The sequence below is a fragment of the Limulus polyphemus genome, unplaced genomic scaffold (genome assembly GCF_000517525.1).
Source record: "Limulus polyphemus unplaced genomic scaffold, Limulus_polyphemus-2.1.2 Scaffold16, whole genome shotgun sequence".
Classification (NCBI taxonomy): Eukaryota; Metazoa; Arthropoda; class Merostomata; order Xiphosura; family Limulidae; genus Limulus; species Limulus polyphemus.
The window spans coordinates 1842358-1869393 of record NW_013665626.1 but is presented as its reverse complement, the minus strand read 5'-3'; the positions used below and the strand labels follow the sequence as shown (position 1 = coordinate 1869393).

General features: G+C 31.0%; 1 protein-coding gene across 1 annotated transcript in view; it reads right to left on the bottom strand.

Moving 5' to 3' along the window:
* LOC106457482 (FH1/FH2 domain-containing protein 3-like) overlaps nucleotides 1-27036 on the bottom strand; it is a 115645-nt gene that overhangs the window by 23831 nt on the left and 64778 nt on the right. Inside the window, exons 4-15 of the mRNA XM_013916905.2 lie at nucleotides 21820-21887; nucleotides 18057-18162; nucleotides 15597-15691; nucleotides 12674-12785; nucleotides 11915-12009; nucleotides 9521-9664; nucleotides 7746-7813; nucleotides 7033-7191; nucleotides 6679-6770; nucleotides 4962-5159; nucleotides 3256-4427; nucleotides 1386-1541 (exon numbers count right to left, since the gene is read on the bottom strand). Of these exons, the coding sequence (XP_013772359.1) occupies nucleotides 1386-1541; nucleotides 3256-4427; nucleotides 4962-5159; nucleotides 6679-6770; nucleotides 7033-7191; nucleotides 7746-7813; nucleotides 9521-9664; nucleotides 11915-12009; nucleotides 12674-12785; nucleotides 15597-15691; nucleotides 18057-18162; nucleotides 21820-21887 (2465 nt within the window). The remainder of the gene's footprint in view (nucleotides 1-1385; nucleotides 1542-3255; nucleotides 4428-4961; nucleotides 5160-6678; nucleotides 6771-7032; nucleotides 7192-7745; nucleotides 7814-9520; nucleotides 9665-11914; nucleotides 12010-12673; nucleotides 12786-15596; nucleotides 15692-18056; nucleotides 18163-21819; nucleotides 21888-27036) is intronic.

Here is a 27036-nt window from a genome sequence, read left to right as displayed (position 1 = left end):
AAAGTTTAGAATTTTATTGGATAGTCAACATGGTTTCACTAAGGGAAAATCTTGCCTCACAAATCTTTTAACATTCTTTAAAAAGGTTACTGCTTATATAGATGAGGGTAAGGGTGTAGATTTGGTGTATCTGGATTTCCAGAAAGCATTTGACAAGGTGCTACATAAAAGACTTGTGAAAAAATTAGCTCTATGGGATAAGTTAGCAAATTGGATAGAAGATAGAAGATTGGCTGGATGGAAGAAAGCAGAGGGGTTGTTACAAGTGGAGTTCAGTCAAACTGGATTAATGTTACAAGTGGGGTACCTCAGGGCTCAGTCTTAAAAAAACTTTGCTCTTTTTGATTTACATCAATGATATAGATGAAGGAATAGTCAATAAATTACTTAAATTTGCAGATGATATTAAGGTCTTGGGTGTTGCTAGATGTGAAGAGGATGCTGCTGATTCACAAAAGGATTTAGATCATTTAGTTACTTGGGCAAACAAATGGGAAATAGGTTTTAATTACAATAAATGCAAGACAATGCATGTGGGGTATCATAATTTGAATTACAAGTATAATTTCGATGGGAATAACCTTAATAGTGTTATGAAGGAAAGGGATCTTGGTGTAATAGTTGATCAGTCTCTAAAGCCATCCAAGCAGTGTGCTGTTGCTAGTGGAAGGGCAAATAGGATTTTAGGTTGTACCTACAGAAATATTGAATACAAGTCTAAAGAGGTTATACTTTCATTGTACATTTGGAATATTGTGTTCAGTCTTGGGCTCCTTACCTTAGTAAAAACATTAAATTGTTGGAAAGGGTTCAGAGAAATGTTACTAGAATGGTAGCTGGGATGGAGGGGTTGTCATACGAGGAGAGGCTGAAACCTTTCAAATTGTTTTCTCTTGAAAAAAGATGAGCTAGGGGGGATCTGATTGAGGTGTTTAAGATTGTAAAGGGAATTAATTGTGTTGATGCATCATCTTTTTCATATTTAACAGTGAGAATAGTAGGACTAGGGGACACAAATACAAATTTTGGCAAGGTAGGAGTCATCTTCAGCTAAGACAGTTTCATTTTTTTAACAGGATGGTTGGCCTTTGGAATGGGCTGCCTTCAGATGTTGTAGAAGCAATAATTTTAAATGAGTGTAAGAAAAAGCTTGATAAGGGCTGGATTTAATAATTTTTTTTAACTATTTTAATTTAGTTTAGAGGGTGGAACAGCCAAGATGAACCAATAGGTCCCATGTTGTCCCAAAACATTATGTTATGTTATATGGTTGGCAAGGATATAAAATATTCCAATGAATTCTAGTGTTCTAACAAATATAAAAATAAAAAGCAGACAAACCTTTTACTATTAGTGGCTTCTGTTAATTATACTTTAACTCCTACCTCTATTCCTTCCCTGTTCATAATAGTGCTGTCCATCTTCAAAATTGCTGTCTTGATTGTCCTTGGTGGAGGTAATTTGGTCATTCCAATATTGATAGCATTTGATCTTTTGGGATCTAATATCACAATCTCATTTTTCTTACCCTCTTGGTTTTTCTGTGTAAAATAACTAATTATTAGCTAAGGTAAATGTAAAATATTTATACTTTTTTTAAAGGCAATGATATAAATGTTTTAATAATATCTTAACCATTCAAAAGCTTTACTTGATGCTTTTAATTCTAGCATATTAATAAAACACTGAAGAAACTACCAGCAACTGTGATTTGTTTTACATTATTTATAAATTTCTTAATTTAAAGTTGACTGTACATTGAAAAAGGACAAGTAGAATCTTAAAAAAAAAAAATGTTTCCCACAGTAGCATTTGGCATCTGGTGCTTCAAAGTTATAAAAACATATAAAAAATTATACAACTAGTACTAATAAATATTAGACATATGATATGTGTTTTCAGCAAGTCCTTCTTAGTAGAGATCAAATAACATTTACCTTATCAATAAGTTGTCACCACATAATTTTTTATCAATTCCAGGAAATGCTTATAGTTGATGCTAATTTATATAATATTCAGAGTAAAACAAATGCCAGTGAAATATAATTTACTTTCCCAACAAGAAATCTTGCTGTCAACCCAAGGGTGAGGTAACAACTGACTTGCCACTTGGTTAAACTTAACTGAAAATTTTCACTTTTTTTTATTCATATTATTTAACTTAAGTATCCTGAACAAGCCTTTTTTTTAGTCAATGTGTGAAGATGATTGGCCAAGATAGGGATGGGGAGGCGGGGTTATCAAATTATGTGGGTACTACTAACAGCACTTAATTTGACACTTTCAAATGATGTTAATATCAGGAACTGATTTTGGAGTTACTATTAAATACAATGTTTATTTTTTCGTACACTTTTAGTGTATTACTAGGCTAATACTGACTAACTTTGCATAGAAAAGGGGTTAATTATTGATTTAAAAACATTTTTATTAAAAAAAAATCTATACAGTGATTATAAATGACTATCAAAAATAAAAATATATTAAACAGTAAATTTAAAATTTTTGTTTTATTAACAAGTCAATACAATTATTTATGTATATTATTTACAATATTTGATTTGAACAAAAGAAAAATGTTATAAAAAACACTAGGTTAAGTTAAGACTATTGTTTCTGCTTTGACATATACTTACTTACCTCCTGAATATACAGGATGTAGGTCAAACCATAAATCAACCACAAAGAACGGCAGCAACAAGGAGCAAGAGAAGAAAATCAGTTGTATTAGAGAATATTAATTGTGCAGAACTCTTAATCAGCTTTAAGTCATAACTGTTGCAATGCATTTATTTTAGTGAAATCAAATAAAGTCAATCTGCTACATGCAGTTGGATCACTTAGTAGTATCAGCAAAGGCAATAATTAATCATTTAATAACAATTTCAAAGCCATGCATGCTTTAGTTAAAGTATACATTCAGTTAAATTTACCATGATATTAAACTTTAAGATTTAGTTTTTATTACAGAATGAACTTGACTTTTGTGTAAAAGACAATTTAAAGATGAAACCTAAAATATTTCTTTCATAAGGTTATCCACACAACAGCACATAACAGATAAGAACAAATTCTATTGCTGAAAGAACTTTTTTAGTGCAACTAATAAAAAAGGTAAAATAAGATTACTTGAGATTTTACAAACAGAAATCACTGAAGATTCAATATATAATTAATTTAGCATTTGAGAGTATTTAAAAAATGAATAACTTTTCAGCACTACTATTAAATAACATTCAGGGAGTAGTTTCTTACCCAATTCACTATTTCTTTAGCTCTGCTTTCGAAAAGGTGTTCCAGTTTCTGTGTATCTACTGTTGTAGGTTTTATTTCATCCCATATTGTCTTTTTATTTGAGAGTTTGCTCACTAGAATTGGATCAGATTTTACTTCTTTCCAGAAAAGCTTTACAGTTTTTTTATTCTTTGGAATTGTTTTTTGTTGTTCTTGTTTCTGATTTTGTTGCCTTTGTTGTTGTGCCTGTCTAGACCACAGAGGTGGTGCAGGAGCCTGAGAACCATATCTAGAGCTCCCCATAAAAGAAGGTGGTTGTGAAAGACAAGGAGGAGGAGGAGGTGGTATTCCAAGTGGTGGAGGTGGTGGTGGAGGACCACAGCCAGGTGGTAAAGAAGGAGCCATACCTATAGGTGGTGGAGGGGGAGGTTCAGAACCACCTCCAGGAAGGGGAAGAAGAGGAGGTCCACCATTAAGTGGTACTGTAGTCTTTAAAATGTCAACTTCATCTTCATCTTTTAGATCTGTAAAGTCTAAATCGTTGATTAAAAGTGGTCTGCTGATTGTCTTAACTAACTGATCCCACTGTAATCCACTTTCAGATTTTCGAAGCTCAGGAATTGAAGAGTTACTTTTCTGAGGAGTTAAAGGAATAAGTCGATTTTCTAAGCGAGTACTGGCAGCAAGTCCTTCTTTTGCTCTACTTATGATACCACTTGTATCACCAAGTCTAGAACGATTCTCAGATGCAGGAAGGCGAAGATTTGTATCTTGCCTTTCTTTAAATTTTTCTTGCATATCATGTACACTCCCTTCTTTAATAATCTGTGGCCTTGAAGGTCCTTCTTCTTGCTTCACTAAAGTTGGAGGACGAACCACCTGATTGGTAGGACTAGTGGGAGAAGTGTCGGGAGTCACTGGTTTGTTGTCTTCCTCCTGGCTCTTCCCATACATCATTGAAAGCATCCATGACTTCTTATTAGTATCATTCCTTGTATAAGGAGTAGACCCATGCTTCTCTTGAGGAACATCAGTGTGGCTATTTTGTTTTATTAGCTGATTTGGAGTTTTCACTTCTTCTTGTTTTATCTTGGGCTCTTCTCTAGAGTGCATCCGTGAAAGCTGGTGATTTTTCCGATTTTCATCTTCTATTCGATTTTCAAAACGAAATCTTTGCCGTTCAACTAAAGAAGCTAGAAATAAAAGAATCATAAAACATTTTCTGTTTAGCTTTGTTTATAAATTTCATTAATTAAAAATACATTATATGTGTGAGAAATATTATTACACTAATTATAATTTACAATGGTGGTAAATGTAAAAAAAAAATATTCTGAATTTTAAAAAATTCTCTATTTCAGTTTCTCATAAAATTCCCTATGAAATATTTTTGCTTTCATGATAATTTTTCACATACTTTAAGGATTTTAAGGTATTTTCTGTTATGTATATAGCATGCCAACCACTGTTTCTGCCATTCCCAGCCAGCAGAGACCCGGTATTGGCCAAAAGGTCTATGTGACACTTGATATAACATATGTAAGAAGATATAGTGTGGTTCATGTATTATACACTCTTCTTTATTTTCACTAAAAAGCTCTTACTAATAAGAGTAAACAAAATTTAGATTTTTGCCTCACTTACAACTGAAAACATATGAATTTAATAAAAACAAAGCATAGTAATTAATTCAATAAATTTCTCAATTTATTTTTGAATATACATACATTTTTCAGATTTTTCTGTGGGAATTACAGTAGGTTTATCAAAGCTTCCAACAGAATCTATGCTTCCTGTTGAAGACATACTATCTGTTCGTTGATATACAACTCCCTTCCCATTTTCTTCCTGTTCTTTGATGAGGGACCGATTACGGGCATCTCGTTCTCTACGTCTTCTTAAAGCAGGAGTTATCCCATTTACATCTGTTAGCGTGATAAAATATCATGTGAATCAAATATCTAGTTTTCAGTGTCTTAAACAAAGAAAGTATTCGTAACATCTGTAAACCTAAGTTCCATAGCTATAATTCATACTTTTACATAAAAATCTAAAGACAAAGTTAAAATAGAGCTACTTACATAGTTAAACAAAATGCATTTTGAACTTTTTTTTAATGTTATAACTAGGGTAAATGTTATTCATTTTACCAGTGGCTAAGGTTGTTAATTTGTTTTGTAAATGTATATTATCTTATATTGTCAGTCTAACAAACTTAACAAAATGAGAACTGTACTAAAATCAACAGCAAGTTTACTAGACTAAAAAACCACAACTTTCATTAATACTGTTTACCTTTTTGCTGCTATAAAAACAAACTGATTCAATGACAGAACTTTAACATTTTATTAAAAGCTAAAGATTTCTACTTAGTTATTCTGTTTTGAGTTTGTGTTGGACAGATAATATGACATACAATGAAGTTACAGACATTTTTCTGTACTGTCACAATTTACTTAGTAGGCAGTGATGTATCTGAAAATGTACATATGCACACGAACACCTACATAAAGCATGTCATCATAGCCTTTTTACATGAGGATGGTATCTAAATGATTTTTGGAGATGTACCAAATATTGTGTATCACAACTCACATGTAAACGTCTACAGCTTTGAAAATGAAAGCCAAGATCTGAAACCCAGCTGTGGCACCTAAATAAATACTTCATTCTTTTGATACTATTATAATTCTGTAAAAGACTAGTTCATTTCTTTAAACTGATATAAAAAATTTTTGATTCGTGCAATTACAAAAAATAAAGCATGCAACAATTTTATTACAATAAACTCCAATAACATTATTCAATTACTGTAATTCACATTTAACTTTTAGTTCTTTAAAATTTAAGTTAGTGATTGAAAAAGTTTTAAAATTTAATTTAATCAAAAATTATTTTCTTACTCTTAGACTTATAAGAGGAATAGTATTTATATATGACACCAAAAGCATCTCTATCAGTGATTGCATAATTCCAAATTATATTATACTCTTAGGGTCTGATGGTTCCAAAACTCTCTTAAGGTAGTAAATAAGATGGGAAGAATATACTCACAAATATTCTTTTTATGGTATGCTATTACATATTTCTGATTAACTATTTTTTGCTTCACAATTTACTTCCCATCTCAGCAAAATGTCTAAGGAATTTAAATAACTATTAATAGGTTCTTCAAAACTTTTCTTTGTATGTATAATGAGTAACATGTTTTATACCACATTTAGCATTTACAGCTATATCTTTTCCTTCTGATTAAATATGTAGAACAGTTGTAGGTAGTATAGCAAACAATAAAAGTATATAAAAGCTTTTGTATTTTCATTATGTTTAAAATATATTTTACAATAATTTTTTTATAATACAATTGTAATGTATTTCTTTAGATACTTCAGATTTTCTAATTAAACAAAAATTATGGAATCTTAATGTAAAAAAGTAGCACACCTGGTTTATTGGGATAACATGTACCATTTAACTGCAATGACCCTTGGTTTGTGTCCTGTTTTTTCATTGACTCTGCATTTTCATTTTGTTCCCTACAGTCAACAAATAAATAGAGAACAATGATAAATGTATTACCTTGATACAAATATTCCACACAATACTATGAATTAGAAAATAAAACACAAATATGAAACATATAATATGTTTAGATAACTAGTGAAATTATGCATATAAGATATGACACATGAAAAAATATACTGAGGGACAGTTAAAGAAGAAGAAGAGTAAATGCATCATTTTTATCTTTCACTAATTTTGCATAACTGGACAAAAATATACACAAGATAAGAATACCTTCTCCTCCACTGGCTGAATGGCTCTTCTGTAGTTTTAGGGATGGAAGGACTTTGGGATTTATGCTGAGGAGCAGATGGGTAGTTGCTTACAGAATGTCTCCGACTTTTTCTTCTATCATTGTCATCAGGATAAGATTTTCTACTACGTGGAACTTGTCTGTGGACAGAAAAAAAATTTAAACACTTGACAAAAATGCTTACCTTAAAGCACTAGTTAAAAAATTTCAGTAATTAAAATATCAAGCAAAATTGTCAGAGAAGTATACTAAATAAACTTTTACTCAAAATATGCATTAGAATATATGTTTATATTTAGATTTCTTTGTTTCTTCCATATACATATGAATGAGTAAACAGAAAATAATTTTGTTACAAGAAAATAAAAAACTCTCAACACAAATATGTATCAACTATGCAGTAAAAGGACTTACTTGTATTTCCAAATTACCATCCATGAAGTTCTTATATCTAATTCTTATTAATTTCAGTAACATGATTCACATACAACTGCCATTTTGTAAATTTCTAGCATTATCTTATACAAAAAACTCAGTGAAAGACACCAAAAAAGATCTAATTAAAAAAAAACATTTTTGTTATTTCTCTCAATAATTTTGTTGTGATGTAAATGCATACAACTTAGTCAAATAAGTATTGCTATTAAGAGCATTCTAAAACATTAATTTACAATAACAAGATGTTAATACTTACCTAATCAGTCGATGATCAACTGGTAACATTTTACCATCATACTCTCCATCTTCATGTCTCAGAACAGCCTGCAAATAACGAAAAAATGATATTAAATATGCTTAGGTTTTATCTCAGATAATACAATGAACACTGATTAGCACCAAAACAAACCATAATTTATTTCTTAAATATTTAACCAAAAAAAATTTGACAGCTTATTTTTAATACACAAACATTTTTGGTGCATTATATCAAGTTGATATTCACACATATCATGATTTAAAGCTCCATTAAGCAAGTGATCTTACTAGGCTAGAGAGAATTAAACACTTTTTTTTAACATAATGCATTAATATTGAATGATAAACTTACACTTAACATCCCTACATTTCATCCTTAGAAAATTTTAAATTTAAAACCTGACTTTCTCTGTTTTCATCATTAAATACCTAAAATTTATCACACAAATGTATGATAATTATTGTAAAGCTATTAATAAAAACAGAAAAAGCTAGCTAAATGGTTCCATTCTAATAAATTTTCAATAAATAGTTAAAATTTAATACTAATTATTTTTAAGCCAAGGCAAAAATATTAGATAAGGTATTTATTGTATAATTGTAAAGTAAAGCAATGGAACATGTTTCTGAGGTTAAATTTCTGGAAATGACTTTAATTCAGATGCATATATACATATAACAATTATCACAGGTAAAATTGCAAGAGACAGTGAGAATCACAGGTATCTTACTTATTTTATCATTTAAAGATTTATATTGCTCTTTGGTTATGTTCTATTTTAGTAAACAAACTTTCGGTTATACAATAAATGGTTAAACTTCTGTGCAACAGGTTTGTTTTAGAGCAAAGCCACAGTAAGCTATCTGCTGTGTCCACTGTAAGGAATCACACTTTGGATTTTAACGTACAAGTCTGTAAACTCACAGCTGTCCCTCCAGGGGACTTGTGCTACAGGATAGCAGCTTCACTCCAATCAGTTATATTTACATACAGAAATACTGCCATTGAAGTTAATATTTAAAATGAAACTTAAATATTTTATGGTTGAATATTTAAAAGGATTATTACCAATTTTCAAGTACTTGTATTGTCAATAATGAAATACATGATTATTTTAAACAGAGTCAAAATTTATAGCATCAGCAACATTTCTGTACCACATATTTTCAAAATACTGTTAAGGTTCTTCCTCCTAATGATTGGAGTCCTAACAAAGAGAAACAACTTCATTTCCAGTATTTAAGAACCATTTGAATATCTTACTTAGCGAAATTGGCAAGTGTAATATGATATAATTACTGTATGAATGAAAAAATATTGTATTCAATTATAGTTATTGTGATTGAATGTATTGAATGATTTTATAATGTACATTATGTGTTATAACAGAGTAAAAAACATAATTCATACAAGTATTGAGTGATAAGAGCCTGGTGATACATTTTTTTTATTTTTAAAATTTATAATCATCTATGGTCCTTTCTTATTCTAATTTAAGTTGCCTGTTGTGAAATAACTTTGATGAGGGAACCCAAGGTATTCCTCAAAACTTATGAAACAACTTCAGCTGTTCTCATGCAGCTGAAAACAAACCCTATAGTAAGACATTTCACTTCTTTAGCAATGTTTTTGCAGATGGATCTTTTACCATTTAAGAAGCTGAAGAGTTATCAGAAGTATCTGTTGTGACACTTAGACAAATATAAAAAGAAACCAGACATGACAAATTATAAGTTATAAATATGTATTTATCAGAATTTTGTTGATGCTACCTCATATATTTGAAACTGCTGCAGCAAGTCTAGATCTGTGCCTTGTTTAGACATGTAATATTGTATAATTCTCTCCATCCCTTGTTCTTCCAGAGAGTCCACAACATCATAGTATGTGTCTTGATCAGGAATTCCATTGATAGTCTGTATAAATGAACCAGAAGACTCTGTACAACTGTTAATTCACCGTGCTTTAAAAACATACCAAACATATAAATACTATAAATTACATAATGTTTTCTTTGAAAAATTGTTGTTCATGTCTAATACATATATTGCAATGCTAACTATGTACAATTAGGTAAGTAAATGAATTTAAGAAGCAAACAAAAGAAAACTTTCATTACTTCATATCATATGTTTATTTGAATATCATTCCTAACTATTGTTTTATTTCTAATAAGATAAAAGTATTAGGCTTATTGTATTTTTTAACACTACATACTTTATTCAGTTACTTATAGTTTTTCCAATAACTATGTCTATCACATCCATTTCATTGAATACCAAAGCTCATGTGAATAAAGAATATAATATTAAAAAATAAAATAAGCCAAACACTAACGACATTTCTAACTAGCTAACAGGTGAATATTATCACCATATTTACTTTGTGCATTTGAGTCCAGTTAGTGTTAACCTGTGACAATTAATGTAAAAGTATTGTCTGTTTAACTATCTAAAAAAAAGACACCATCTTATATCTAATGAAAAAAAAGTCTTAGATATATATAATTTAGTAAGATTATGCAAACTATGCTAATATCTTGTAGACTCTACAATATTTAACATGTAATATTCCTTCTTCAACCTATTAGAATAATTTTTTTTTGATTAATTTGAAATCCATGTATTAAAAGAAGTTTCTGTCATAAAACAGGGACATAAATATTTCTTTAAAGTTATAGTTATAAATCCTTAAAGGAGGTTCACAAAGCCAACAAAGAGACAATGTGAACTATAAAGAGTATTATTACTGAGAATTAATAACTTCCAGGCATATTTGTTATACCACCAGTGTCTGATAAATGTTCATATATGAATTTTGTAATCTAAACATGTAAAACATTAAAATGTACATTTTAATTTAACATTCATGTATACCATAATAAGTTCTTTGTTTACTGAGAATCCTTGTTCCACATAAGCTTTAAAAGGCCATGAAATAATATCATGATTAACTTTGTGACATCCCACAATTTAGCAGAATCTTTGTTCTCATCCATGTACTCTATGAAGAGCCTAATTTTGTTTTTAATGGTTTGAAACTGCAGAACTGTCTTTCATTAGCACTGACTATTTCTTGTAAGAGTAGTTTTTATGATGCCAAGGTATGCCTCTTTCAATTTCTTTAACTCTTTGCATAACACCAGTTTTCTCAGATTTTTTGCTGTTCACTTAGTTTCTTAGTCAATAAAACAGGATCAAAACATTACATGTCAGGCAAAGCATGGCACATTTCAGACAAGTAGATGCCTTAATGATGTCCTGAGAAGTAACTTTGCTACAGATTCATCAGGCAGGAATTATTGTTTAACAATATACAAAAACACTACAGTCATAGCAAAGGTTTATCCAAGAGAACTGGTCAAAATATACATGTTCTCTGATATATGTGAGAAATGAAAATAATAACCAGCTTATTTCCATAAAAATTTTCACTTTCTTACCTCAGATTTATCCAAAAATTAACCTTTAGTTAAAGAAAATTTAACAATTACAAATGAGCTCCCAATCCTAAATAGTAATCTAAGTTTTTTCTTTATTGATGAAAGAATCTATGAATTCCAAAAATGGTCAATTAAAATGTTTGTTGCTATAGTTGTGGTGTTATTATTAAATTTTACTATACTTTTTAACAAAGTACTTTTTACTGTTCATATAGGACTGAATATCTGGATGTGAACTAATTTTTAATGTTGCATACAATTCTTTCAGTTTGTTAATTGCACAAAATTTTCTGATAGTTTTTGAAGATTTCTGTAAACTTTCACTGGTGACATAAATTTTCAGGAATTTTTAATTATTTTTTTTTGTATTTGTCACAAGATCCATTTGATGCAATGTTTTATTACTCTACACATCAACTTCTTCAAATCAGTGCACAAAAAGGGTCCAACATTTGGAAACTTCAGTATCAAAAAGCATGTATTTTAGATTTGTGAGAAAAATAAAATGCTAATTGATAAACTACAAAAACCATTATTAAAACTGGAAACATATTTTCCAGATGCCAGATTTTATTTCTCCAGAAATTTCACTTTAGAGACACTATTAAAACCTGGAAATCACTATACAATTTTAAAACTTTCCAAAACTTACATGAGTTTTGCATTATCAACATGTAATGACAAATTACTGATTCTCATTTATGTCAACTGAAGTTTTCCTTACCTTATTTATTAGTGTCATAGCAAAAACTAGAAGCTCCATGTCAGCCGAATCTCTGTCATTCAATAGATTTATAATGTTGGACCATGCTTTGGTGTCTAAAGTATAAAAATACAAATTTTTAAGTCTGGAGAACCAGAGAATTAAACTGATACTCTTGTGTAAAAGAAATGTTTTTAAATGAAACTGATTTTTTAAAAATTGTTTTTCACAAACAAACAAATCATAATATAAAATAATGAATCTGACCTGATCGGCACTTGAGGTCAACACTCTTAACTCACACTAATGCTTTGAGGCTAGTGTTATAACAACTAAGTTTTCAGGGCTTAGTTCAAGCAAACAACTCCTTACTCTAACTAATACAAAGACTCATTTTGCTTAGAAATAAAGAGAATTATCATACACCATCAATTTTTCAAGTTGTACGTTAAATGTCACCATCATTTACAAGTAAGTTTGAACTGCATGCTACAAAAAAAGACTTCAAGTTGGGAGGAGTTACTATTATTTCTGAAATTTTCTATACTAAATTGTTATGATCTTTTTAATTAACTAACTGCTCTGAGTTATAATTGATTATAGCTAGAAATTCAATATGTAGTAGTAATAAGTGTCACACAGCAGGGAAGAGATAAAGATCTGAGTTTAAAGCTATACTTTACAGTCTGTTTCAAATGTTATATACCAAATACATTTTATTAATTTTAATGTTCTTCCATAAGTGTAATACCTGTAGATATAGCAATGTTGATGACTTACTCTTATCTATGTCCACTGTAGTAACAGCATTTAGAAGAAGTTGACTGTTCATCTCAGTGTATTCAACAAAAACTAATAGCAGTTTCAAAGCTGTCTTGACAACAAGACGATACTAAAATAACAATGTTAAGAAATTTGATACATATATATATATACACACACACACAACATATTAAGAACATTTGATACAAACATAATTATTTAAAAGTCATTAACAAATGAAAAACAAAACATAAGCATTTATATTTAAATTTACAAAGGTTTTACTGGAATTAGTTTTACTGAATTGTTAACATTTTAATACATTACATCCAATTTTAAAACATGCCTTAAAATGATATCCCATATTACGTACACATAATAAATGCACTAAGAGAGCTCAATAAAATCTATGCTGTCGAAATATTGCAGTACTCATCCTCAATGTTCTACATCAAATAAGATATATCAAATAAGATATATAAAATATGCATGTAGTAATATAGAATACAACAGTTAGTTTGACACTGCTACTGAAAATGATTTCATATTGCTGGAATAACTTTTATTTTTGATAGTTACTATTAAGTTGTGAACTTTTGACTAATAATCCTGTTTTACATTTTTACGTATTGCTTTTCAATAATGGTAAACCAATATATAGAAATAAAAGTCCTGCGTATCTAAAGAATTTATAAGACATGCAATGTTTGTCATTGCTAATAACATGACTGGACTCATAAATATACATTCTTTTGAGTATCTAATAACTAGTTAGCTAGCTACAAAGATTCAAGATATGTGTGCTCAATAAAATTAGCTAAAGTTTACTAGAATATAGACATACTCATAAATTATGCAAATTGAAAAGAAACAAATTGTCATTAAGAAATCTACACAATAAAAAAAAACAACACTAAATAACTGTTGATTTTAAATTATTGTGACTTTGAGACCAATTAAGAATGATTAAAATTGACAAACTTGTTACCTAAGATCAGGGGTGAAATTCTGCCAGTACTAGTACCGGGACTTATTTGAGCTGCTTTGTCATTTTTTATGTTTATACATAGACTGTTTTTTCTTTTTCAAAAACAGGTCCACTTCACCCAGCTGATAACCTCTATTTTTTTTTCTTTTGAGAATTTCATCCCTGCCTAAGAGTAAGTTATTTAACATAGAAAGAAAAACAATGCCACTTATAAACAATGTAAAGCTATACCTATGAAAGTAATCACTCATTTAATTAGTGTTTTTATTCCTGAGAATTAAGAATTATTAAATTGCAAATGTTGAAGTTATAATGTGTAGTTCCTATATGCATGGCATACAAAAATAAACACACAAATATTAAAATTTAATTTTTTTGAAAAAACTATCGGAGGATTTTTACCTTTTCTTCTTTTATTTACAAAATTAATCTGAATAATGCTTTACTAGCTTAAATTCAATAAACAGGCTCTAAAATTAAACTACACAACAAAACATAGTTGGTGATTTGGAAAGCTTTGCAAAGTATTTCTTACATTTTTTTTAGTTATCCTAAGAATCCTCAATGAGATTGAGAAACATTTAAAACTATAATAGAGCACTAGTATACTAAAATTGTTAATGTTTTTGTAAGTAATAATAAGGTATTAATATATTTAACTAATTAATTAAAACACAAAATGTTCATTTTGTGTGATTTCAATAATTTTACTAAAATAAAAAATAGTTTAAATGAAATAACACTTAAAACACACAGTTTTCTCAGAATAATTATCCATACAGATAGCAATTACTACTGCATATGGTCTAAGTGATTCTGGAAGAAAAATGCAGAATGGTTATCTAGCATTTTATAGCTATCATGTCAGTAGAAATTATATGAAGTTTAACATTCCTCTTTTATCTTTAGTTTTATTATATTCTTCACAGAACATGGTATATTTTTCTACTTGTGATGTTAATACAGAATGGGTTTTAAAATTTTATTTTTTCAAGTCTTAAAATTCCAATTTAGTTTGTACTTGTTTCCATATGTAAGATAGAAGTAAAAATAACTTTTTCTTGAAATTAAAGTAATAGAATGTAAAATAAATTTGAAAATTTTTGAAATCTGAATTCAACAATTCAAGATATTTTCAGAAACACAGTTTTATTTATTTATTTTGAGCCAAATATCTAGTTTTCCAAAGAATATAAGACCAATTAATACATAATAAAAACATCTGTCTTAATATGCTTATTTAAATGTATATGCATTTAATTTCAATAGAGAAACTGAACATAATTACCTTAATATACATCCAATGCAAATATGCTTAGCATACTCTTTGGACATATTTCTGCCAATTCAAACAGTTAATGATAACCTTAGGTTATTACAGCAAGTTAAAATAATAATAATAATTGAATTAATATTTATAATGATTAATCACTGGTGAAAAGCAATTTACTCTGACTAGGACTTGAACTCAAGAACCACAGTTCACATTGCATGGTACCAAGAGCTTCAAACCCAAGCAAACAACGATCCACTTTGTTCCTGGCAAATTCTCTCCCACTGATTTCAAAGGATGTTCTCATCATGATCAACACCACCACTTGTGTTATTCAACTCAGTGGTTTAATCCACCACCTTGCAATTACAGATGTAATTATATTTAGTCACTAAGTGCACTTGGTGCTTTAATCAATAGTTACCTGGACTTCAACCCCAAGAAAAATGTTTTTAACCTATATACTTCATTACAAGATTAAATATACAAAACAGAAACATCTTTCATCTGAATACTCTTAACCGCTTATGTAAATACAGTAAAATAAAAACCAACAAATAGATCAAAACATTATGTATTGGTCCATAAAAATCTAATTCATAAAAATAATATGTGTAATTATAGTAGTACACAATAAATAACAGAACTCATTATTTTCTTTAAAGTCATCTTGTTCTTACCTTAGAACTGATGAGTGAATATAGCCATTGAATTGTTTCATTGTGTTCAATAACTCCATTCATACCATCTACATATAGCATCACCTGGCCCAAAGCTGTCAAAGTTAATTTAAAAAAATGGAATTCAAAATTTTATTCGTAACAACCAAAAACTCAAAGTGAGATTTCTACATGAATGATACCTCTAATGGGTTGCTACCTTAGATATTGTGTTTATTAATAAATTATGAGTAGGTTCAGCAAACTCCATATTGAATAAATATAATATTGACTTGAAAGTTAAGTATGATCAAGTCTATATCTTGAATATTTTGAAAATATAAGCTGTAATTAATAGTGTCAATGTTTTCGTTTCTATATTTTTGGTATATCTTATTTTCAAGTAATGATATATTCAAATAATGTATCATTGTAAACATAATATCACTTAACTAAGTACAGTTTTTGCAATCTGAAGTGAAAATTAGTTAATTAAATGATAAAATAAAATCACCTTCTTACATACCTTGAACACACACACAGTTAACACATAACAGACTAAGGTAAAAATTATGCCTATAATTATTCATTTTTAGTTGCGAAGGTGTTATAAACTGACTATAACTTCCTAGAACTTGCAAACATAATGGATAAATGCTACAAGAATGCTTAGTTCACAGTAAATGTTATTTCATTACTATCAGTAATTGCCTATTCTTATATGATATACATACATCATAAAAACCTAAGGAACAGCTCTCATTTCCAAAAGGAAAAATGAAAAAAATGGGAAAAATGAAGTTGTAATTGAATGATGTTTGAAATGATACTTGCATATTACCTGGTTAAGGAATCTTGTAAAAATATGCAAATATTCCATATAGGTAAAAAAATAGGGAATCTCAATTTTGACCTTATAATGTCCCAAGCTAAACTCGCCTTAATTTGAACCAGCTGAATAACGTTTTTCAATAAACATGGGTAGTAGATCACATCTAGAGGACATTTTAATGTGTAGAACAATTGGAAGACTTAAGCAGAAAAAAGTTACAGACAAGCTGCATCATGGTTTGGAGTATCACCTAGCATAGTGAATCAGATGTGTATATGGTTTCTAGACATGGTAACTAGTTCTGTGAGACTTAGGATAGGTTGCCCTTCAGTCACAATAGTGACTAGAACTGCTACATATCTTTATTGGTCAGGAGACATAAAAGGGTAATAGCACTGGCTATTTCCAAACAGCTGCATTTAGCCTCTGGTGTTCAATTATCTGCCACAACTGTTATGAATTGACTTCATAGGATTGGGATTTATTCTATAGGACCTACAGTTTGTGTTCAATTAGTCAGTCTCATTGTGCAGAGAGGAGAAGGTGGTCAAAGAAACACCTCAATTGGGGCAATGATTCAAGGTTTAGTTTAAGTGATTACCAACATGTTTGGTTCTTGTGAATATGTAACAAATTGTTTTTGAAATGCTGTACTTGTGAAAGTAGAACCTTTTGAGGTAGTGAAATATTGGTCTGGGCTGGCACCTCCATCAATGGTAATACAGACCTCTATATCTTGTAAAGTAGCTAAATGAGTGCTCTTAGATATAGGAACAACATCTTTTAACATTGTATGCCAACATGATGTGATATTGATGGTTCCTTTATACTAATCGATGATAATCCCAGACCACACTTTTCATAGTTTCCTCACTGAGTATCACTCATGTTTCAAACATTCTTCAAAAGTCTAATGTTTTTTTTTGTTTATGAAAATCTATTAACATTTCTAATATTTTTTAAAGGACAGACTTGAATTGTGAAAAAGTGAAATTCTAACTTCAGAGTGCTTAAATATGCAATGAAGATTTTCTCTGAATAAAATTAAATTTGCCACTTAGAAATAAGTCAAATAATTTTCTTTCACAAATTCTTCAGACTAACTATTTACATGGATACTAATTCATTATTTACTTGGATGCTCAAAATTCATTTTATTAAGATAAAACCTAAATGTTCTTGCACAACAGTACTGACAGTATTGTCTTCAGCACTTAAGCAACGAATTAGAATGTCATCTCCTTTAAAAAAATGTTGAGTAAGAAGATGGTATTCGACCATAAATTAATTGATTTCTAGATATAAGATGATGTTTTAAGATATGCTCTACTTAGTAACAAAGCACAAGATCTCAGGCAGATAAATCTCAACTCCAACTGTCTCATAATATGTCTTTCATAAAATTTTATGTTAAAGTTAAAATTCTGTGATGAATGTTTTGTTGCAAGATCCTAAATGTTGCTAATTTTTTAATGTTTCCTAAATTTGTTACGTTTTTTTCATTCCTCAGGAAATACATTTTGCTACAAAATTCAAAATTACCATACTTATACATTCCAGTTCTGGCATCTAACTTATTCAATACCCCAAGAAGATAATTTAAGGCTCAATCCAATACAATAATTAATTCTCAAAGTCTCTTTACTCACCTCGTAGAATATAGTTTTGATAATTTTGGTCTGCTTCAGACCCCACCTTGATAAGACATGCCAAACCATCATTCTGGACAAATTCATGTACCAGATCTTTATCATCCTAGGTTAATATGAAACATTACAAAATGTATAAAGCTTTATAGAAAACAAAATAATATGAATACTATTTATCACACAAAGTTAAAGGATGTCTAATACACAGTAATGGGTTTTGAAAGGTTCTCATTTCTCTGATAAAATTCCTTTAAAAATATTTAAAAGTTAGATCGACACTCATATAATTCTGAGGGAACAAAACAAAGTAGTTAACCCACATGAAATACTTGTATAGCTCCAGCTTTATAGTACAACTGTTTAATACAAAATATTTAATATAACTAACATATGTAATTATTTGTTAGATGTGTAACCTGACTCATTAAAGCCACTCATCATACAACAAAAAACATATGAAATGTAGCTCTTCACATACAGTTACCACAAAAGCTTTAAAAACTTCAAACTGATAACACCACATCATCAGACAAACCATTTCACAAGTTCATAAATTGAACCAAAATATGATTTTATTGATGCCCAAGTTCACACCTGAAATTTTATAGCTTAAATGTTATAATTTTCTTCCCCTGAAACTGTATTTTAGATAGATAGTTACTTTCTCTCACAGATATAGCTATTCTCGTTCAGTGCTTCCCTCTATATGCAAAATGTTTTTGCATGCCACAAGCTTTGTGCTCTCACATACCACACTATCAACGTGGTTCAACTGTGTCTCGCATTTAAATCATCAAGCAACAACTCTCTACCAATAGGAGTGCGACACATCCTACTGATGCATGTGGCTCCCTCTATTTGATTTTGGAACTATCACTTCGAGTTTTGGCAAAAAATTGAAACAATGGTTTTCAATGGGGAGGAAGGGTGGGAAGTGTGAAAGGAGGTAAGTACCTATTGGAATATATTTTCAGTATAGGAAAATTATAAAATCCGAGACAGTTCATTACCTCTTCTCACAGATATAGATAGCTAGAATCCCACATTGAATTGATGGGAAGACCAGAGCAAGGGAAAGAAAAAAGCATCCTTCAGAAGCATCCAAAGAACACTTGAAAAAGGAGATCCTCAGTGTAGATGATCATATGTGGAAGACTGCACCACTTCTGTACCCATGGTATAAAAAGGTGTTGCAAACATGGGCAGATGATGGGAAGAGCACATACAAAAGGGTGAGAACAATGATTAGATATAATCCAATCAATCCAATCCAATTGTGGTAGGTATTTAAGTTTAATAACCCAAGGGTGGTCAGAAATTAAAGTTATTTCTCTTCACCCCTTTGATTGTTTGTCTATAATTTTAGAGATTGTGGTAGTTAAAGCTGTGGCTTCCAAGGAATTTTGATTATGCTTTAATGACTTGCCGTGGTCAAGTGAGAGGAAAAAGCTGAGAAGAAGACAGAAAGAGTGTTTGTTTTCTTGTTGTTGTAGTGAGATTGAAATGAAGCTTCAGGTCAGACATACACAATCAATGGGTAACAAGCAGTGACACCAGACAGCCGACATCGTCCCTGAGGGCCAAAGCACCTCATCCCATTAACGACACAAAACCAAAACCATAGTTTACTGCCTGTAAATGACAATTATACACAACAGATAACATTCTATAAATACAAACCAGGTACCAGTAGACATTATTCAATACCAAACATATGGCTGTGAAACTCTAACAATTTAAACACATTATATATAACAATTCCACATATTTATACAAAAACACTTGTAGTCCATTGTTCATTCCAGTCAGTAACCTGAAAAAGAAAGTGGGGGGAGAAGGACAACATAAAATGCTCAAGGTGGTTGTTGAAGTGGGTTTTATTTATTTTGTGAAGTGATGTAGTTGAAAGGAGAAATAAATTTGTTCCATGAAGCTGGTGTTTCTGCAATTTGGGTGAATTTTGTATAGAGGTTATTCCTGGTTTTGGACTTGTGGATAAGGATCCAAACCATCTGATAAAAGAATCTCAATCCTTTGATGACAGTAATGTGGATGAGAGTAAAAGGATGTGGGAAGGAGACAGATGGGAGAATACACATAAAGTATTTGTTGGTCCAATCATGGCTGAGTGCATCAACAGCCAGTGTAAGTGGATGAGGAACTGTCAACCAAAACAGAGGTAATTTTGTAATGAAGAATATGGCAAACACAACCAGGTGAGGAGTACCCCACCAAAGACATAGCCACTGAAAAACATGAGGATCAAGAGACCACTCCGTTGGATAAATTTTGTCCTGTGACAAATCCGTGACAAAGTTGAATGCACCCAGAACATGACATGCAAGGAGACGAATAGTGAGCACGTGGGCCCCAAAAAGAAGATCCAAGGTTCGACTACAAGGGGAACAAGAACAGGTGCTGTCTTGATGATTGATATAAGCTACCACCGTAGAATTGTTAGAATGGATCAGGACCAGACAGTTCCTGGAATGATGAAAAAAATTATCCAAAGCATTATGTATGGCCACATCATTGAATATATATCAGAATGTTGATTTAGTAAGAGCTCTTGGCCAGAGACCACTGACCTGAAGCTTCCTGCTGATCAACCCATGCCCCCAGCTGTGGACATAAGCATCCACAAAGTTATGTAAATACAGATGAAGAGGAGGAAGGGAAATAGGAGCATCTAAGGAATCCTGTGCAAGATTCCATTGGTTGTGCACAGTCCACTGAAGAGACCTCATATGCACTCAACCTAAGGGGATAAGGGTTTCCATAGAAGATAACATACCCAAAAGTGATAGTACCTCGTGAGCAGTAATAGAGTAAGGGCATGGAGAACTAAAAGCTCCATTGAATGAAGTCAAAGAGGAGATGAGTGTTGAAAAAATACACCCAAGTGGATGAGATATTGGATAGGTATAAGGAAGGACTTCCCGAACTGTCTCAAAAAGCAACAGATGAGTGTGATGAATGGACTCCCATTCAGAATGAGCTATCAGAAGCCAGTCATCCATGTAATGATGTAAGCACCATTCTCAACATGCATATGTCAGGCAAAAGCCTTAAACACTCGACAAAAAACATATGGGATCAAAGCAAGCCCAAAAGGTAGGGTGCAAAATTTATACCCTACCCCATGATGAACAACCTAACATAGCACCTAGACTGAGGAGATATAGGAATATGCAGATAAGCATTCGAGACTTCTACTTTAGTCATCCACAGATCTGGAGAAAAAGCTCACCAGAGGGTGAGAAAAGACTTCATGGTAAAGTGGGACAGAACCAAAAATTGATTGATGCATGATAGATCAATCACAAGCCACCAGTCCCCAGTTTTCTTGGGTACCACAAACAGTCTGGAATAAAAACCTGGAGAAGGATGAGGTAAAGGTTTGCTGGCTTTCTGAGAGATAGGATTCTGTACCCAAGGCAATGGAAAAGATATGGGTATCTGAGATAATGGAGAGGAGAAAGGAAGTGTATGACAAGTCTCTCAGATAATACCCACATAACCCAAAGATCTGTGGCAAAATCTCGTCACAGGGGAACAAAATCGGTCATGTAAGCTTCCATTGGACTGAAACCCACTGGTACTGTTAGCAAAGTATCCATCTGCATCTAATATTGTGACGATTGAAGTGTTAATTAATGTATGTACAACTACTATTATAATTTATTAATCTGTAATAAATATATCCATTTTATAAGTTTACACAGGTGTTTTTAGAAAAATCATGCATTATCTGATGACTTACTTGAAAAATTTGCTTCAGGGAAAATAATGCTCGCCTAAGTTCTCGTCCTGAACTATTCAGCAGTTTCTCTGAAAAAAATCCACAGTTAAACAATGAAAGCCATTTACAATGAACAAATAAGATTTCCTCAACAATATATTCACAACTATTTTTTCATTTTTTATAATGATAAAAAAATATATATGCAAACACTGCTCTTGTTCTGTCAATTATAGTCAATAAACAGTTAATATAAAAACTAGTAAAAAAGTTTACACCGACTTTAATGAATAATTATGAATGATGAAATTGGTTTTTAAACTCAATACTTAAGAAAGTGGCTGACTAGGTACCCGAGAGTGAAATAAAAAAATTAATTTATGATTTGTGGCTTTCATTATAAATTTGCAAAATGAAAATCTGACAGTCACAATTTCCAGAAATGACTTTTCATTTTTTATGTCAAAATCTGTTTCTTTGTTGACTATGTCATATTATTGTTTTGTAAATTATTTCTGGTTACAAATTATAAAAATAAAGCATCTTCTGTTTTTATAATAAATTCCAATTTATTGCATAATCCTGCATCACCATAGTATTGTTTCAATGGGCTAAGGCAGTGGTTCTCAACTTTGAGAACAAACATGGCAGGTGACAGGCTTCCTGTGAAATTAGACAATTCCAGTCAATACTGTTACAAATATAATGCCAGACATCTCATTGCCTGTGAAGGATTTTCAAGCTCAGGGTTCTCAATAAAATGGAAATTTTCAAGGAACAAGTATGTTCACTTCGACATTGTGATTTGTTCCTTCACAAAAATTTTATTTTTTATAACACATTTCAACTTTTGTTGAATTCTGCATCACCATTCTATTGTTACAAATGGCTAATACTATTATTGTTGTATCCAAGCTAGCCCGATGAGTTCTGGCATTCAGCAAAACACTTTGTCAGCAATGAATATGGCATACATTGTGTGGTTGAAATGCTATTATACACTTTCCTTCTCAGAAAACTCTAAGGGCTCAAATAAAGAAAGTAATATTTAAAAGTACAAATATAACTGGTAATATGAATTTAATATACAACCTATGTAAAACTGTGTATGGAAACACAACATAGGGAACAATAATAAGAATAGTATAAAATAACATATGCTGCGATTTGTAAGCCATCCTTCCATAAAAAATTCACTGAACAGAAAAGTACGTACTTCATTATACAATATAGAGAGAAAAAAGTGCATTGATGTTCTATGGCTTTAATTAAGTCTTTGTTTGTAGCATTAACAAAACTTTATTTAAATTTATTTACAACTCCATTGTTATTCAGTATAAATAGTTTATAATAAATATTGACTTATGCATATGTAGGCCTAGGCCTATGAATGAAAGCAGTTGGGATATTTTTATTGTGATAAAAAATAATTATTGACGATTTTAATCAGAGAAATATAGACTGGGAAATGTTAAAGTCAAATCATGAGAAAGGTTTTAGAAACTGTTCAAGATTATTTTCTTCAGCAATTGGTTATGGAACCTACTATGAATAATGCTAATTTAGATTTATTGTTAATTTCTAACAAAGAAATGGTTGATAGGGTTACGATTGAGGAACATACAGGTGCCCAATATAGATTTGATGTTTTGTTGCATAGGGAAATAAGGAATAATGAGATTTTGTTTCCAGAATTCAAAAAAAGCTAATTTTGAAGAAATGAGACAAGAATTAACAACTGTAAACTGAGCAACTGAATAAGTTGGAGATACTGATCAAATGTAAAAAAAAAAGATTTTAACTCTTAAATAGTCAAGATAAGCATGATCCTTACAGACAAAAAAGGTTGAATACAAGTAAAAAACCCAGGTTGGCTCATAAAAGGTATAAAGAATCATGTTAGAGAAAAGTATTATAAATACAATTTTAAGTTGACTGCAATAATGGGAGATTTAAAAGAATTACAGAAGATCAACAGAGTTGGTCAAATGGAAAATTGGAAATTAAAAAAAGTGTATGAAAAAGGTTGGCTAAAAAACTAACAGTAAGGATTTCATTAAATACATTAAGGGTAAGCAAAATGTTAAAATGGAAGTTGAGCCTTTGGGGAATGACACAGGAAGGCTATTTACTGATGATGGCTGGGTTGTTAAATTATGTTTACTAATGAAGATGTAAGCAATATTCTTCATTTTGAACAATTTCTAGATGGCAACAAGATTGAATAATATGATCACATTAATTCTGAGCAAAAATTGGAAAACTTAAAGAATGATAAAGGTCCCAGTTATTATAGGCCTATTGAAAGTCTGATAAAAGATATTTGCATAGTCATTTAAAAAAGTTTGAAATTTTTTGGATAGTCAAGGCCCCATCGTTCAAACTTAATATGCCATTTAAGGCCACTTAGCATGGCTTCACTAGAGGAAAATCTGACCTAATTAATCTTTTGACATTCTTTGAAGAGGCTAGTGCTTATATAGATGAAGGTACGGGAGTGGATTTGGTGTATCTGGATTTTCAGAAAGCATTTGATAAGGCACCACCACATAAAACAAGTTATCTCTGTAGGTGTGAGAGATAGGTTGGCTCAGTGGATAGATTGAAGAAAGCAGAGTGTTGTTATAAATAGTTTTGTCAAACTGAAATAATGCTATGGGTGGGGTACCTTGGGGCTCAGCATTAGGACCTTTTCTCTTTTTGATTTACATCAGTGACATAAATGAAAGAATGGTCAATAAATTATTTAGATTTGTGGATGATATTAAAGTTGTGGGTATTGCTGACTGTGAGAAAATGAGAAACATAATTCTTTCTTTATTCATTCAGCATATGTATATGACTGAAATAGTCCAGGAAGGTGTAATAGGTTGTAAGTTCTCCTATTTTGTATTCTTTAGTAGATGGTGTTCTAGTTGGAACTCCTTAGCCCATGCTGAAAGAGATGTGGCTGGTTTAATCTTTACATTTAATAATTCATTTCCAGACTTTTTATTCTGTCAATAACATTCTTTTCTACCTCAATGGTGTCTTTCTTTAAATCTTTCCGTGGTTCTATAATCTTGTTGTTATAATCTCTATTTACTACTCCAATAGTTTCATCAATCAAATTTATTTTTACTTTTAATTCTTCTTTAAACAGTCATTTCTTTTTGCAACTCCCCCTCTTAAAATTCCGTACTTTACCTCTGGGTCTTTTTGATTTTTCTATCTCTTTCTAGCTATTTCTTGTCTCAATTTTCTTAACTTTCTTTTAACTGTTTCATTAACTCCAATAAATCTGCAATATTGCCACATGAGACCATCTTGAAAGTTAAAGTTTACTCAGTGTTCTATTTTATTTTTACCAGAATAATCCCACTTCTGACACAAATGTTTTAACACCATTCTTTCCTTGTGCAGATTATTTTAAATTATTTGTTGAAAATAATCCGAAGTTTAGTCCATGTAACAATAACAAGGACTTACAATGCTAGAAACCGGGTTTCGATACCCGTGGTGGGCAGAGCATAGATAGCCCATTGTGTAGCTTTGTGCTTAATTACAAATAACAAATTAATTTATTTCTTCCTTAAGATTTCTACAAGCTGTCTTCACATGTATACTGATATATCTTGTTATAGACATAAGTTTACATATGATATTCAAACGAAAATGTCCTCCAGAAGGACAGCACTAACTCCAAAGACTTACAGTGCACACAGCAAATAGCTCAATGTAGCTTTGCTGTCAAACAAACACACAAAAACACTCAAACGAAAATACCTAACTAATAATACCACACTAACGTAAAAATGAGCTACCTATAGTACAATTTCAAGGCCAAACGATCTTGTACCTGAATATACGCGATAACTAACACTGATCCAAATACTTCACTACAATTGCTTAAAGAACAACTGATTTTTCATATTTATTCACTGTTCACAACTCCTATACTAGCTGTATACTCATATTTATTGTTTGTTTGTTTGTTTTTGAATTTCGCGCAAAGCTACACGAGAGCTATCTGCGCTAGCCGTCCCTAATTTAACAGTATAAGACTAGAGGGAAGGCAGCTAGTCATCACCATCCACCGCCAACTCTTGGTCTACTCTTTTACCAACGAATAGTGGGATTTACCGTCACATTATAATGCCCCCACGGCTGAAAGGACGAGCATGTTTGGTGGGACGGAGATTCGAACCCGCGACCCTCAGATTGCATGTCGAGCGCCCTAACCACCTGGCCATGCTCTCATATTTATATCTGTAGTTTTGTTTCAAGACATTTCGCAAAGTCTCTCGATCACTCTAATCTTGAATGTTCTACCTATGCTAAGACTTAACGTCACGCACCCTCTAACTAACATCTAAATTGAAATATTGATAATACAACCCGTAATGATATGATAAAAAACTATGTACCTAACTTGTATCAATTTATGCTGTAATCAATTAAATTTCTGAAGGATGCCGTAATTACAATTTCGTTAAAAGCCAAAAAATGTAAAAGTAAATTTTGGGTTAACTTTTCCATGATTATCCTATTTGATCTAATGTTAAGCAACTTTTTTTTTTTCTATGTCTCTGGAGTGGCTGCCTTTCGCTCGATTTCAAGCCTGAAAAAGGGTGGTTAATATTTAGTTAATCTTTATGGAACTCAGCTATAACTAGAATATGTAATACTAATAGGCCTAAGCGTAACAGTTAGGTCTAAGTTAAATACGTGCAAGCCTGTCAGAATTCACATGCTGTAGCTTTATTACTTTACAGTTTTAGGATTTAACTGCCAACACCGGTATTGCTAATGAATTAGAACTATAGGCGAAACGTAGTTTTATTGTTATAAATAAAAGTCCATTTTCTAAAGTATAAATAACATAAAACTACAGAAAGGCTAACTTTATTCATATAACACATCCAACTCAAAAGGCCAGATTGACGTTTTAATTTAACTTAGGCTTAGATCTAGGTCTGTTAAACCATTATTCATATGATTTGCATGATTACCAGCAAGTACGAGTTATTCAACCATCTTCCCAAAAATAGCTTCCAAGAACTGCAAAACACATACCTGCAAGCAATATACTTTTACATCCAGAATTTGATAACTCTACACCTGTTCTGAACTGATTCATCATCCATTCATCAAGGAAACTCATTTTCAATTTAGAGGGTAGAAGAATTGACAAAGCCTCAAAGACGTTAAAAGTCTAAAACGTTTTTGATATTTTGAATATATATATATATATATATA